The 13,861-nt window shown below is 45.7% G+C and overlaps 1 protein-coding gene across 4 annotated transcripts in view; it reads right to left on the bottom strand.

Moving 5' to 3' along the window:
• Positions 1 to 10,238, bottom strand: part of STOX2 (storkhead box 2) — a 141,863-nt gene extending 131,625 nt beyond the window's left edge. For 2 of the 4 annotated variants that reach the window (XM_058837644.1, XM_058837645.1), the window contains exon 1: positions 9,776 to 10,238. In XM_058837644.1, the coding sequence (XP_058693627.1) occupies positions 9,776 to 10,148 (373 nt within the window). In that variant the 5' untranslated portion in view covers positions 10,149 to 10,238. The remainder of the gene's footprint in view (positions 1 to 9,775) is intronic. The other 2 variants (XM_058837649.1, XM_058837648.1) reach the window with 2 other exon arrangements.
• Between the last annotated feature and the right edge of the window lie 3,623 nt (positions 10,239 to 13,861).

Below are 13,861 nucleotides of genomic sequence, written 5' to 3'. Positions count from 1 at the left end.
TTGCTGACTTCACACAGGCAGACCAGGGCCACTCAGGTAATATCAGGCACCTGTAAACATCTGTTCAGATTCATCCAGCTGTCCATAATTGTCTCCTCCTTTGAGCCATATAAACACTGAGTAAGGGGCAGTCCATCAGGCCCCCTTTCCTCTACTCTCCTTCCTGGTGCTCTCTATGTTTCACCCTCTGCTTTGCACTCTCAAGATTGCCCACATCAGCCTGGACCACCCCCCTGGACAGGGACTACTTGCAAAGCCTTCCCAGGAGTAGCAGGCACACATAGTGGATGGAAATCTTCACATGGGTGCTGACCTACCCCTGACTTCACAAGCCAGAGCATCTCAACAGCATCCTCAGATTTAGCAATGTGTACATGTTTCCCTGAGCAGAGACGGTAGAGACAAAGGAGGCCCTTCAGGGAAACCCAAAGAAAACACTCAGCTTTCTCTTAATGCCAGCTATTGTTATTTCATCTGTCAGTGAAAAGGGAACTTGTTTGGGCATTAGCCCTGCAATATGCACAAGCAGGAGAGCAAACATTTAATACCGATCTGCCAGAGTGGGAGTCAAGGGTATGGTCCAGTTCCACACATGCTGAAAAGTGGCTGGAAGGCTCAAGGGCAGGCTAAGGACTACTGGCACCCAAAAACCATCATGAATTTCTTGAGCAAAACACCTCCCCTAAAAGAGAAGCAATTAAAAAAACAGAAACAAAAAACCAGCCCTCCCAAAAAACCCAACCACCGCCTTCAAAACTACAAAAAAGCCCCACCAAACATACTGCAGCACCACGTGGAGTTTACAGGACTTCAGCTACTTCTTTACAATTCAAACACAGTAAATTAACAGGCAATGATAAACCTTATCTATGTCAAGTTGATCCCTTTGTAAAAGGACACAAATAATAAACTGTATGTACTGTTATTGTCACAGTATGCACCTCATGCACCCAAGGATACTGACAACACAAGGCAAGTAGACATGATATATTTATTAGGCCATTAAGCCTCTCTCCCAACAACCTGGAGAAAGGCTGCTGCATCCAGAAATCTATTTCTCCCGTATTCTTTGCATATAGAAAGATATCCATGGATATTCTGGACAAAGTGGAAAATACAACTATAATCTGAAAAAGCGAATATTAATTTTTCTTCTTTAGCTGAAAGTTTTGCTAGACTTGCAATAGGGCTTTTTTAAGAACAAAAAAATGTTTTTTAATGTTTTTTTAAAAAATGTTTTTTTAAAAAATAAATACTCATTTTATAGCCCTTCAATAATACCTAAGACTGCTGCCAAATCTCAAATACACTGGCAGCACCCAGCTTGTTACAATGCTAATAATACAGTGCAAGCTTTACAGCTCCAGTGAAAACATGGTCCTTGCAGTTTTGCTCCTTCCCAGAAGCCTCTGAACACCCAGTGAGAGAAGACATTGCAGCACATGCAACTGCAAGGCAGCAGATAAGCAGTTACAGGGGCTGCAGTTACTGATGAGGATGGATACAGCAATTCAACTGCCCTGCTACCAATGTGGGAACTGAGACACTTGCTCAGCCACAGACCAGCCCAGCACATACCTTTATTCTCTTTCTGGCACCAGAAGGAGGAATCAGCCTGCCCTGTGGCCAGCCCAGTCCTACAGGCCTCTGTGGTTTAGGCCATGTAATCGTGAAAGCCCTTGGGTCACCATACATCCACCATTCTGCTCTCTCAGTGGGATTCCCCATACTGGAGCCAACAGTGCATCCTTCAGCATTCTCAAGCTCCTCTAAAGACACGCATGAGCCAGCATAGGTACCCTCTGAAGCACTAACAGTTACCAAAAATTGCTTTAAAACTAAAGCTTTTGGAATATACCCAAACCAAGCTCTTCAGGTAGAAGCATTTTACACAGTTACAGTAGTCAGATTCTGTAAAGAACCAAATTTGGAGTTGTTTCCCAGAGCTTAAGTGAACTGCTTTGCCCTTCTAAAAGAGCAATCTTTGATACACCTGCATATCTCTTTATTAATTATCTGACAGTGGAATTCAAAGTTAAGCTAAAAGGCTGCTGTGTTTTACTCTGACTTCTGCTCTTTTGGTATCCCATCCTGTACTCATGTGCAAGAACAGCAACAAAGTCTTATATTACATGGATTAGAATTATATCCAGCTTCAGAAAATACACTACAGAAGTCATTACTCTGTGCATTAATTTAGTGCACAGAATAGTAACTTGTTTTCATAAGAAAACCAAATATAGCTTAGTAAGTTGCTGATGGTAATATTACACCATTGCTTTTCTGTTACAGGGGAAAAAAACCACAACTAGAAGAGCCCCTATTCAGATTCCCTGGGTAGTTATTGACCTTTGAATGTGTGCTCAATTGCTACTGTGGCTCAGAACAGGACCCCAATTTAAAAATGAGGAGTGAAGACCTGCTCAAATATCAACATGAAAACACTTTGTTTCATCAAAATATATGTGTTTGTGCATTCTTTACATTCAGATATTTCTCATCACAAGTCTCAGGTGAAATCCCGGGTCATAAATAGAGGGATCAAGTACAGCAGACAGAAGAAAGCATGTTTACATATTAGGTGAAGGGATTTATTCCAAGAATGTAATATCCCTAAAAATTTTTCCAGATCTGGCCCACCCAGGGAGCAGTTTCAATATTGGAAACCAGAGACTGCAATAACATTCCCAGCAGTCAACATAATTTGAAAATAATCAAAACATTTATGTTTTTGTATTTAAAACAAAGAACAAAAATTCAGAGACAGCTTGAATTTTCAGAACCCTGTTAAATCTCTGTTATTGAAGAAAACTATTAAGAAGTTCCTTCCATCCTCACATTTCACAGCCTCAGTTTCTGCAGAGGAAACCACCATCTGGTTGCAGTTTTTATGTTCTCTGAACAGAATTTCCTTGACTACTAAAAGAAAGGAGAAGCCTGCCTATCTTATTTGCCATAGCCAAGGGAAGGAGTGATGTTGCTTGGGAGGCAGCTTTTGATGCCAGGAGTTTTGGAGGATGCCCAATCCACCTGAGTTGCACCTTTTTTGCTACACTCGCCGAAAGAGTGCCTAAAATGCAGACAAGAATGCGGTAATGCTTTGGCACATCCTGTTGGGGGACAAGCTGTGATTCTCCTGGTCTGCAGAAAGGAGGAGAGATTTAGTATCCAAAATCATGGCCTGAGGGAACAGCAGCAGAACTGCTGGGAGAGAGCACCAACTTTGTTAGCATTGCCTTTACAGAAGAGCTGAAACAAAAACCTGCCAGTCAAGCACAGGGACAGCAGTGTTTTCAGACACAGTTGACCCTTCCTAGTGCCTTTCTCTGTGCACACATTTCTCCAGGCTTGGGGGCTGGAGCACCTCTCGTAGAGACAGACTGAGAAGACTCTGGGGAGGCCTTCTAGTACCTTTCAGTACCTATGGAGGCCTGCAAGAGAGCTGGAAAAGGAACTTCACAAGGGCATGTAGTGATAGGACAAGGGAAATGGCCTTAAACTGAAAGAGAATAAGTTTAGCATAGATACTAGCACAAAATTCTTTACTGTGAGGGTAGTGAGGTGCTGGAACAGGTTGTCAAAAGAAGCTGTGGGTGTCCCATCCCTGGAAGAGCTTAAAGTCAGGCTGGATGGAGCTCTGAGCAGCCTGGTCTCGTGGAAGGTTCCCTAGCCACGGCACAGGGGTTGGAATGAGATTATTGTTAAGGTCCCTTCCAACCCGAGCCATTCTGTGAATCAAAATTCATTCAAAGCAAAAAGTTAAACTGTGGCAACATGCATAGAAGGTTTGTACTTTGTCAACTGTAAAATCATTACAGTTTGATAAGTAAAGTATTTAACAACATGTCTCTTATTAGAAAATTACAAAGGTGGACAAAAGAGGAAACACAACTGAGTTTTCATGACACAAAATGGTAAAAATGAGCAGGCAGGATGGAGGTGCCTGTGACTAGCAGCTCCATGGCTATCCATTGCATGACCCCTGAACAACTCATTCACCTCAGTCTTCCTAAATCCAAAATTGACTGTATAAAAAAGAAGAGTGGGACAGATGGAAAGGTGATTTAGTGACTGGTCTGGTGGCACATGATGCTGGCAGCCCAGGAGCCCACTTAAGTGCTGGAAATAACACCTGACAAGGGCTTCATTCAGTGCACACCCACTGTGCTGCTCCACAGCAAAGACAAGGGCCCTTTGAGGAAAGGAACGAGGAGCATTTAATTAAAGACCAGACCCTCATGCACAAAGAGATGGAGAGAGTGAGAGATCTCCTGCTTTGTCAAAACCCCATGGCCAAGGGCTGCTCTCGGCTGCCACGGTTCCCCTACAGCTTTGCTTTTCACACAGAGCATGCACTTCACTTGCAAGGCTGGGTGACTTATTTGCCACTGGAAAAGATGCTTTCCTATACAATGGTGTTCTTTGTCAGGAGGAAGGAGGTGGGGAGACAGTACTAGCTGGCTATTAACCTTATAAATCCTTCCCTTGAGTTGCACAATGAACAGCACAGATCTGTGTATTTGACTTTGCTTTTTCAAGAGAAGCTGCTTTGAGTGAAAAAATGAAATTAAATAGGACGTATCTTTTCTTCCCTTGTGTTCTTTTTACTTTCACAATATGTTCTTGATGACTAGCACTAGCTTTGCAGGCCATGCACAGTTTTCTTTATAGAGCAGAAAGCAATTCTGATTCTAAGACCTCATTGCCACAATACAAGCACAAACCACATACTCAGAAATCAGGCACTTTATATGCAGTCCATACTCATTTAGCTCTTGTCTCTGTCTCCCCAGCCTCTGAAAGCTGCTTTTAAAAATTACATTAAAGGCCCAACCCAACACTTGTGAGCAGTGAAGTTCTTTACTCAGAGTTGAGAGAAAATTCATAAGCACTTCAGCCTGGCCATAAGCTTAAGTTTACCCTTTTTGTTTCAGGCTGCAATAACCAACTCACAGATATGAAAAGTGCTCAGTGAATCTCTAACTGGCTCTAGGTTGGAGTGGTAGAGAAGGAGAAAAAAAAATTGTAATTTAAATCCACTGAATTTCCCATGGTAATACAACAAGGCATACAAAAGGTGTAGTTGAGTGTGTGCTAAAGTCATTGGAGGTTTTATTATTATGAAACCTAATGCTCCCTCACTGAAGAGAAATTTTCATTCTATAAAGAGATAATTGGGAGGAAAGAAAGGAATTCGTGATTTGTAAGTGTCTATAGATGAATAATGTTTAATGTCCAACAGTCTACACTTCACCATAATCATCCACTAATGACTGCAAAACTTATTGTGAAAACTACCGAACCTAAACTGGTGGGGTGTTAATTTAATTTTTTGGTGGCATGAGAGGATATGGCAGAGAGAGAAAAGAAAGGGAGCACTTAGCTCCAACTCCCAGCGTGGCAAAAAAAGTTTCCCCCCTATGCTTGGCCAAGCAGGAACAATGCACAACAGCCCAGCCCTGCCGACTTTACTGAATTATACCTCCTGCTAGTTAGTTTAATTATTGCACATACATTTCTTAAAAACCCCATCTGAACATCAGCTTCTAATTGGAGAAATTGCTCTGGGCATGGCCAAAGGGCAATTATAAAGTTTGGTCACTTCTTTTCAAGCAACAAAAGGGTATGGCCCTTCTGCAAAGCATATGAAAACCTCTCAAAGATGCCTATTGTCCGTGACACAGAAATCAAGAGCAAGAGATACGGAAGGAAGTCTTATCTGGGAACACAAAAGGCAATGAAGACATGAAAATGAGGTGGAACATCCTGCTCTGACAGCACATAGCACAGAAGAGCTGAAAGGTTTAAAAAAAAAAAAAATCAGCTTCCAGGACAACAAATATTAGTGAGTGCAAATAAAAGGTGTGTCAAAAAAAGAAATCTTATTAAAATACTAACGCTCATTAAAGACTTAAGTTGCAAAAGTCTTGCAAAGTTACAAGAGAGCTTCCGAAGACAATGAATTTCATCACTGGACCTATAGATTTGCATAAGGCTTCCTTGACCCCCTAAATCAAGCAAGTGCTTGTTTGGGGATTCTGTTTATTCAAAGACTACTTATGTTTCCCAAAGTTTCCCATCTGCCAGCTTAAAAACCTCGATACACCCAACAATTTCCTAATATCCGAATAACTTTGATCACTGCAAAACTGGTCACTGAGCAAGCTTTTATGGCGTAACCACTTAGTTTAAGAAAACTGCCAGAGGAGTAAGTTTAAGTCACACATGAATCACTTCATCCCCCATACCCTCCAGCTCTAAGATGTCAGTGCTATAAGCAAATTTCTCATGTGCTTCATATTCCTGCTGCATTTAATTCTAAAGTCTAATTTAATAATTCAGATCTTCAGACACTGGAATCTCATGTGGATTTTAACCCATTCCCTTTGTGGTTCAGGTACACCTGCACTGAGCACAATAGGACCATCCAGCCCTGTTCACTACAGATTATACTTCCATGAACTTTTCATTATCAAGCCAGGATGACTTAAAGGTGGGAAGACTACTCAGCAGTGAGTCTCTCCTTGTTCACATTTTACAATTCCAGCAGCAGAAAACATGCTATGCACACTAGAGACACAGTATTACTTCCTCCTCACCAGCTATTTTTTCCTCCAGTGATTATCTCCAGGGCCACCATAACCCACCAGAGCCAAGGCTCTGAACCACAATGAAAAAGAAACACCAGCAACATCAGCAGAGGTTTGCAAGTTGGGCTGCAGTTGTGATTTCTGCCTCATGTTAGCATTTACCATAGGGGAAGGGAAGTGTTGTCCAAGGCTCTCTACTACCTGTGCATGGAGGTTGTGCAGCTGAGGAGACTTTTCTGTCCCTTGCCCCATGCTAGACAGCAGCAGGAGGTTGGGATGCTCCCCCCACACCACCCTGGGGCAGGCAGCTGGTCATCCAGCTACTCTATCCCAGATGGACTCCAGCAGCAGGTGAGGCAGAAATCTGTCCCCACCTGTCTGCAAAGAAACAGCCAGCCGAGAAATGAGACAAGAACCAACCCAACAACTTATCACAGCATTGTCCAGATATTCCAATGATCCTGGGCTGCAGAGAAAGACCCCCCCGATCAGTCCCCCCCATGCACACCCCGCAACTGCCCAGGCATGGCAACCCCTATTCCCACCACAGCATGGGGACTACCAGCTGGACCAGAGCAAGAGAAACAACATCACCTTCATCAAAAACACTATGCCTCTTTTTCCCCTTGACCCTACCAGTTATTTATTAACAGGAGTAAAATATTACTATTCTGCAACTCCCAGCAGGCAGGTTTTCCTATCAGCCTAAGATACCAACCACATTTTTTAAAGCTGAAAAGCATTGGGACTTCTTCTTTTTGTCTGTGTGTTATTTGCTGCTTTGATGAAACAAAGTAGGTAATAAAGTGTGAGAGAGTTCCTCAATAAGTCACAGCCATTTACACATTAGGTACCTAATTATGTTGAAAATACAATGACATGCATTTAAGCAGATGCTCATGCCCACAGGCCAAGCACATTATTTTGACAATTCTTTAACTTTACAGTAAGTGCAGGTTGAATCTACTTAGCTACAAGACCTGAATTATCAATCTGGGAGTGGAAAAAAAAACAGTGGAAAAAAATAAAAGTCAATCAGTTCCTCCCATCATATTTAGCACAGCTAAACAAGGCAAGACTCCAACAGGTCCCTGCTCTTCTTTCATAGCCTTTAATCAAATGCCGAAAGGCATTTGTTATTTTTAAAGCCAAATGAAAAACTCTGGCTCCAGTCTTTTGTAAATCTGCAGCAAAGATAACCCCCAAAGGAATGCATATTATTTGCACACCAGTGAGCTTACTTATTAACGTGGACTTCTAGCAAAAGTTTTGTTTCCATATTTTAAGATAGGCTACAAAGACTTGTTTACATTCCTTGGATGGCTTTAGTGAAGTCAAGGTCAGAATGCACCTTTCTACAGCCCTCCTGGGCAGCAGGCTGAGGAATGTCACCCAATGAGCAAGGTCCAGGGACACCCCAAAAATTAAATACTGACGCTGATACTCCATCAGGTGACAGGGCCTAATTCAAACCCTAGTTCAAAAGCCTAATTCAAAAGCTCTTCATCCTCCATCCAGCTGCAGCCAAAAGGCCCAGATGAGCTAGGCTGAGCAGCCAGCACTAATCATTGCCCAACTTCTTCCCTTCTCCAAATAGTGGTGGACCACACAAAACTTTTCTATCACCAGAACAGGATTAATCACCTGCTCTGCAACACTGTCTTGTCACCTGAGGTTCAGAGGAAAATTCCTTATTCTGTGGAAAAAAGGTCCATCAGTTCATTTTTAACAGGGCAACTTGTCTTGACCTTCCCCCTCAGCACAGAAAAAAATGGTAATATTCAAGTAAGTCTGATAGGGAACTAGTGAGTGACAGACAAGTGTCTGATAACTGCAAGAGACAAGACTGCTAATAACTAGAAACTGTAAGAGTCTGCATTGCTTGTTCTAAAGGACAAAGGTAGCTAAAAACATTCAAAAGCTAGATTAAAAACAGGAAACTGGGAAACCTTGAATATTCATGTTCCATACTTTCCAGGAACCTTACTCAGCTATTTTTTTTTTTTAAATAAATGCATGGAAGCATCCTGTTTCAAGGTCTGAAACTCCCAGCACAGAGAGAGAGCATCTCTGGCTTTGTGACCTATTCATGGTGCCTGCTGCATAGGACATGGCTGATATAAATTGTACACAAGGAAAAGACAGTTTGCCTCACCATCACTACAGCAGCCATGGCAAGTAATTAAACCAGCAATAAAGCAAATTCTCACAATTTTCCTTTACTCTACAAGAGAAGCTGCATGTTTCAAGCTGTGATGAATGTTGAGTTGCCTCAAATCCTAAGAAAAAATTCTGCTCTGCTGTTCTTCACAGCTCTCCAGAATACCCACCAATATACCAATGTACCAGCATAGCCACAGCTTTGTATCTGAGGGTTTGGGGTGGTAGGGTGGTGGTGGAGGGTTGGGTTGGTTTTTGGCCATGTTTGTTGGGTTCTTTTCATGTCAAAACAAGTGCTGAAACATTTTTGCTCTCCATGCTAGGATTTTTTCGTTTCCTAGAGAAAATTCAGGATGAGGTGCGCTTTGTCCTAGGCCACTGTGCACTGATGGGACTCCCTTAGGGAATCACACTGTAACTTGAAACTTCAGCCCACCTTGGCATAACAGACTTGTCGTTTACAGCTCCAAAAGCCACCTGCCTTGCACTGTAAAAAACCGCATGTTACTCATCTTCTACTGCTCCTTCTCCCTGTGAAACACACCTTCACAGCAACGCTGGGATACAAGTTTGATCTAGCACGCAGAGCCGCACATAAAGTAAAATACTGTTTTTAGCACACCTGGAAATACTAAACAGAACTTTTAACTCCCGAGCCAAGCAGCCTCTGGAGCATGCTGCAGGCGGAACCGGCCCGAAGGAGGCCGGCGGGCATTTCATGCTGCAGGGGGTATATTCCAACTCTCCCAGTTTATGTTTTTACCCTCGCCCGCTGAAGGGAACCGGAGAACGCACCTCTCCAACACACCGTAGAGCCGTGACCGGCAGCTCTTCCGGAGAACACCACTTCGCCGCATCCCCGTAATGCCACCGTTCCCATCCCGCCTCACCCCTTTTGCGAACACCCACTTTTGGGAGCTAAAACCCCGCGGCGGGGAGGGCCCCCCTTTCCGCCCCCGCTCCCTCCGGGCAGCTGCGGCGGGTGCCCCGGGGCAGCTCCGCGGGCCCGGCCCGGCGGCACCTACCCAGGCACTTGATGTGGAAGCCGCTCGGGGGCTTGAGGGAGCGGCGCGCCCAGCCCTGCCGCAGCACCTCCAGGTGCTCCTCCTTGCCCTGCACCAGCAGCACCTGCTCGTCGATCCAGCCCAGGAAGAAGGTCTCGGCCACCGCCGCCGTGGCCCGCCGGTCCCAGAAGTGCTGCATGTTCTCCCGCTTGAAGTCCGCGAAGATCTCGTAGCCGATGCGGTGGCGGCCCAGCTCCGCCGCCGGCCCCGCACAGGCACCGGACCCGGCACCGCCGGCACCGTCGCCTCCCGGCCGCCCCCCGGCCGCGGCGTCCAGGACGATGGCCAGGGAGTGCGGGGCGATCTGCAGGCACCTCTCCGCCCTGCGCGGCATGGCCGCTCACCGCCCGCCGCCGGGCACGGGCACGGACACGGGCAGGGGCACGGACACGGACATACCTCCCCACGGGCGCGCTGCCTCCCGCGGCCGGCTGTCCGCGCTCCGCGCCGCTCCGCCCCCGCCGCGGCCCGGCCCGGCCCGGCCCGCTCCGCCCCCGGCACACCCCCGGCGCGGTCCGGTGCCGCCGGCCGGGCGGGCGCGGGATCCCGCCGCTGTCTCCCGGCAGGGAAGTCCGCACGCCCGGCTCCCCACCTCACAATTCCCTGTCCCGGCACGGCAGCACCATCCCTAGAAAAGAAATGAGCGTGGTCACTGTCCCGGACGGTGGTTTAGGCTTCCCAGCACCACCCCCTCTCCCCACCTTCGGGAGACCCTCACCCCTCCCCTCCACGAGTGAAGCGTTCCCCAGCCACATCCAGATTATCCCAGCAAGTTTTATAATTCCTTATGGTTTTGTTTCTTCCAGTGGCTACACACCTGTAAGTTACGTACACAGCGAGCGGCATTGACCCTGCCATGTCCAAACGCCTCTCTACACTCGCTGTAATTCTGAGTTACTTTGTGTCTTAGTCGTACGGGAATGTGGAGCAAGTGTACGGTTCATTCGTAACTTCTGTAGCTTTTTTCCAGCAATATAATATTTTGCCTCCTCTGTGTTCTGGATCACCAGCTGCCCGTGAGGCTCAAGGGAGGGATTAGCAACATTGAGCAAGGTGCAAGCAGAACTGGAGGGGTCCTTTCTGGCAGTGCAAGGCTGGCAGCTGGGTGTGTGTCAAGGTGGTAGGCGGCTGCTGAGCCGCAGGTGCTGGCAGCAAGGTGCTGGCCATGCTTGTGAGAAGCCAGATTTAGGAATTCCACTCCTCTCTTCTATAGGAACCCTCAAACCCACAGCAAAAATGAGTCTCAATTCTGAAAACGGGGCTTGAGGTTCTGAACGGTCTGTAGCTGTTGGACACCTTGGTGGTGTGTGAACTATAGGTGGCCTCAGCAGCAGCTCTCACCTTGCCCCAGGGAGCAGGGCACCATGGCACTTGGGCCACAGGCAGTGAACCATGAGAATGCAGCAGAAAGACAAATGACGCAAAGAAAACTACTGTAGAGAAGCAGGGCCAAGAGTGGAGGCAGAACAGAGATGAGTGAGAGGAGGGAGCAGGCAGCAGCCGCTCTGCCAGGCAGCAGTATGAGAGCTGCAACATTCCATGCTGTGCACAAACAACAATGTTCTACCTGTTGCTTCTGAGATCACTCACATCAACATCTCTTGACATATTTGTCCCCCTTAAACTATCACCCATTTGTTTCTAATCTTACTCAAATCCTGTGCCACTTTCCAGCTGGTTTCACCCAATTGCTTCTCTGGGTTTCATTCAGTGCTGTCACTGTACTGTGGAAGGTCAAATTTACCAGTATCCCAAAGAGTTTTACAAGGAAAAAGCAAGTTGTATGAAACACATGTTTCCAAAGGGGAAATCAGAGGTTAAATAAATTATCCAGAAGCACCGTGAATAATTTTGAGCCAGGAGCAGAGTATTAATACTCAGTTTGAAAGTCTCTATCCCTTCCCAAGTCTCCAGCAGAGCAAGATCTCAAGACACTCCTCGCCACAGCCAGGAATAGTTTTAATGTTGCTGCTGTCAGGATTCCAAAGGAGCTCTTTTATTAAGCTTTGCAAGAGGACTCCCCTGGCACCCTCGATGTTCTCCAAAATGCTTCTCAAAGTTCAACCAAGCCACTGGTTGTCTGTTGAAAGTAGTCTTAGTGTGTTGAAACTACTGTCATGATCTTGTCATATTCATGTTATTCTTACCTTGTGCCTTCCTCCTCTGCATTATATCAGCCTTTTATCTTGCCCATCATACTTGCGTTTCAATTCTCTGGGCAGGGCTCACCTTTGTGTTGCTTTTATGTGGAGCACATCACATTGACATCTCAACTGCTGAGCAGAGTCACCAGGTAACTTCAGGGCTCGGATGAGTTTTCATTTTTATTCCTACCTGCAGAACAAAAGAGCCAAATTAAGCCCTTTGACTGTTTTTAAGCTTTTGCACCAGATACATCCTGAACAGTTAGATGTGGAGTCCCACACTTTGCCTACAGCCCTTAAATCCCAAGTGCTGGCCAAATCTGTGATCCTTCTGCTGCCCCTGACACAAACATGTTCAGTGTCGCATGCCCGTCAGCCTTTGGTCATGGCATCAGTGTAGCTCTCTCCAGTATCTCTTTTTCCCTTCAACAGTGACTTCTGAAGCAATTGGTGTGGTGAAACGTGCCATACAGTCATTTTTCTCCTCCTTGCAATAGTGTTTGTGGGCCTCTTCCCTACCCCTGGCTCGTTCTCCTATAAAGGCTAGTCCCCAACCTGCTAGTCCTCTCCCACCCCGCTTTCAACACCTTTGCCCTCACACCACTTCAGGCCTCTGTGCTCACAGGCTTGACCTCCTCCCTCCCACCCTTCCTCTCCTTTTCAGCATGCTGCCCCTCTCCGCAGCTTGCACACATGTGGTGTCACACACGTGTGATGACAAGGCAATGAAAGAGGGCATACAATAATTTGTCCAGCACTTGTCAGAGGAAACTGGGGCACAAACCAAAATACACTGTGTGCTAGAGGTTAGGCACTCTCCCCACAGAAGCCAGTGCCAGGATTGCCTAAGAAAGATCTTGAGGGCCTGGTTAAGCAACTCCCAGGCCAGGGGACAGGCTGTGGACAACAAATATGTGACTGAGTAAACTGTTCATCATTCATTACTTCCCTTTTTTTCCATCTCTTTATGGAGTCAAACATTTTTTATCCTCAGAATTTGGGGTGTTTGGTTTATTTTTGTTTGTTTACATTTTTATGCTTATGGGTTTGGTGTTGAGTAGCAGCTCTTTAGTTTTCATTCACTCACTTCAAGGGACTTGTTCCAAGATAGCAACATCTATAGCCAGACTAAAGCCCATCTTGTATTTCCCAGTAGAAATACAAGTGAGAAGACAGCTTACAATCTTCTTACAGCCAAATTATGAAAGCAGGTGAAGTGGAACTCCTAAGTGCCTCTGAAGTGTTTGGAAAGGCAGAAGTTTACGTTGCCAGCAGGAGGAAATCCCTGAAGATTTAGACGTGTCTCTTTGAAATGCATCAGTTATGCAGGAGGTCTGCAGCAAATGGTGTTGTTCATTCTGGATGGGAGCAGAAAGCCAAACAAACCTGACAGAGCTGTGTTCTCTGGCTGTCTGTATTGACCCATAGCTCAGGAGTGGCATCTCTGTCTGCTGCAAACGTTGCCTCACTAAAAACTTCCTGGGAGAAAGATATTCCCCCAGAATTCATCCATAGCTACAGAATGGAAAAACAAGTCTGAGGAGGAATATATAGTGATTGTGCATCATTGAATTGTACGTAATAAGGCAAGTTTCAGAATTTCACAGCCTACCCAGAAAGTCAGCAAGTGATCTGCTTCAGACGCAGTACTCAGGTAGTATGTCAGTAAGTGCCTTCCAGGAGAGGTTTTGAAAGACTATTTCCTATTAGGAAAATATTTTTTAAGTCTCTCTAGTAATTTTATACAAGTAGAAATTATTCTTTCCCTCCCACTGTCCATCCAGTGTTACAACCTGTTAAGACAATCCTGGATACTTCCCAGCCCAGTTGTCTCTCATGGGAAGAAGCTTCTCTTATCATTATGTGGGTTTTCAGGTGGTAGAAGCATATTTGGCACAAAACC

This window comes from Poecile atricapillus, chromosome 4 (genome assembly GCF_030490865.1).
Source record: "Poecile atricapillus isolate bPoeAtr1 chromosome 4, bPoeAtr1.hap1, whole genome shotgun sequence".
Lineage (NCBI taxonomy): Eukaryota > Metazoa > Chordata > Aves > Passeriformes > Paridae > Poecile > Poecile atricapillus.
This window is presented reverse-complemented; position numbering and strand designations above follow the sequence as displayed.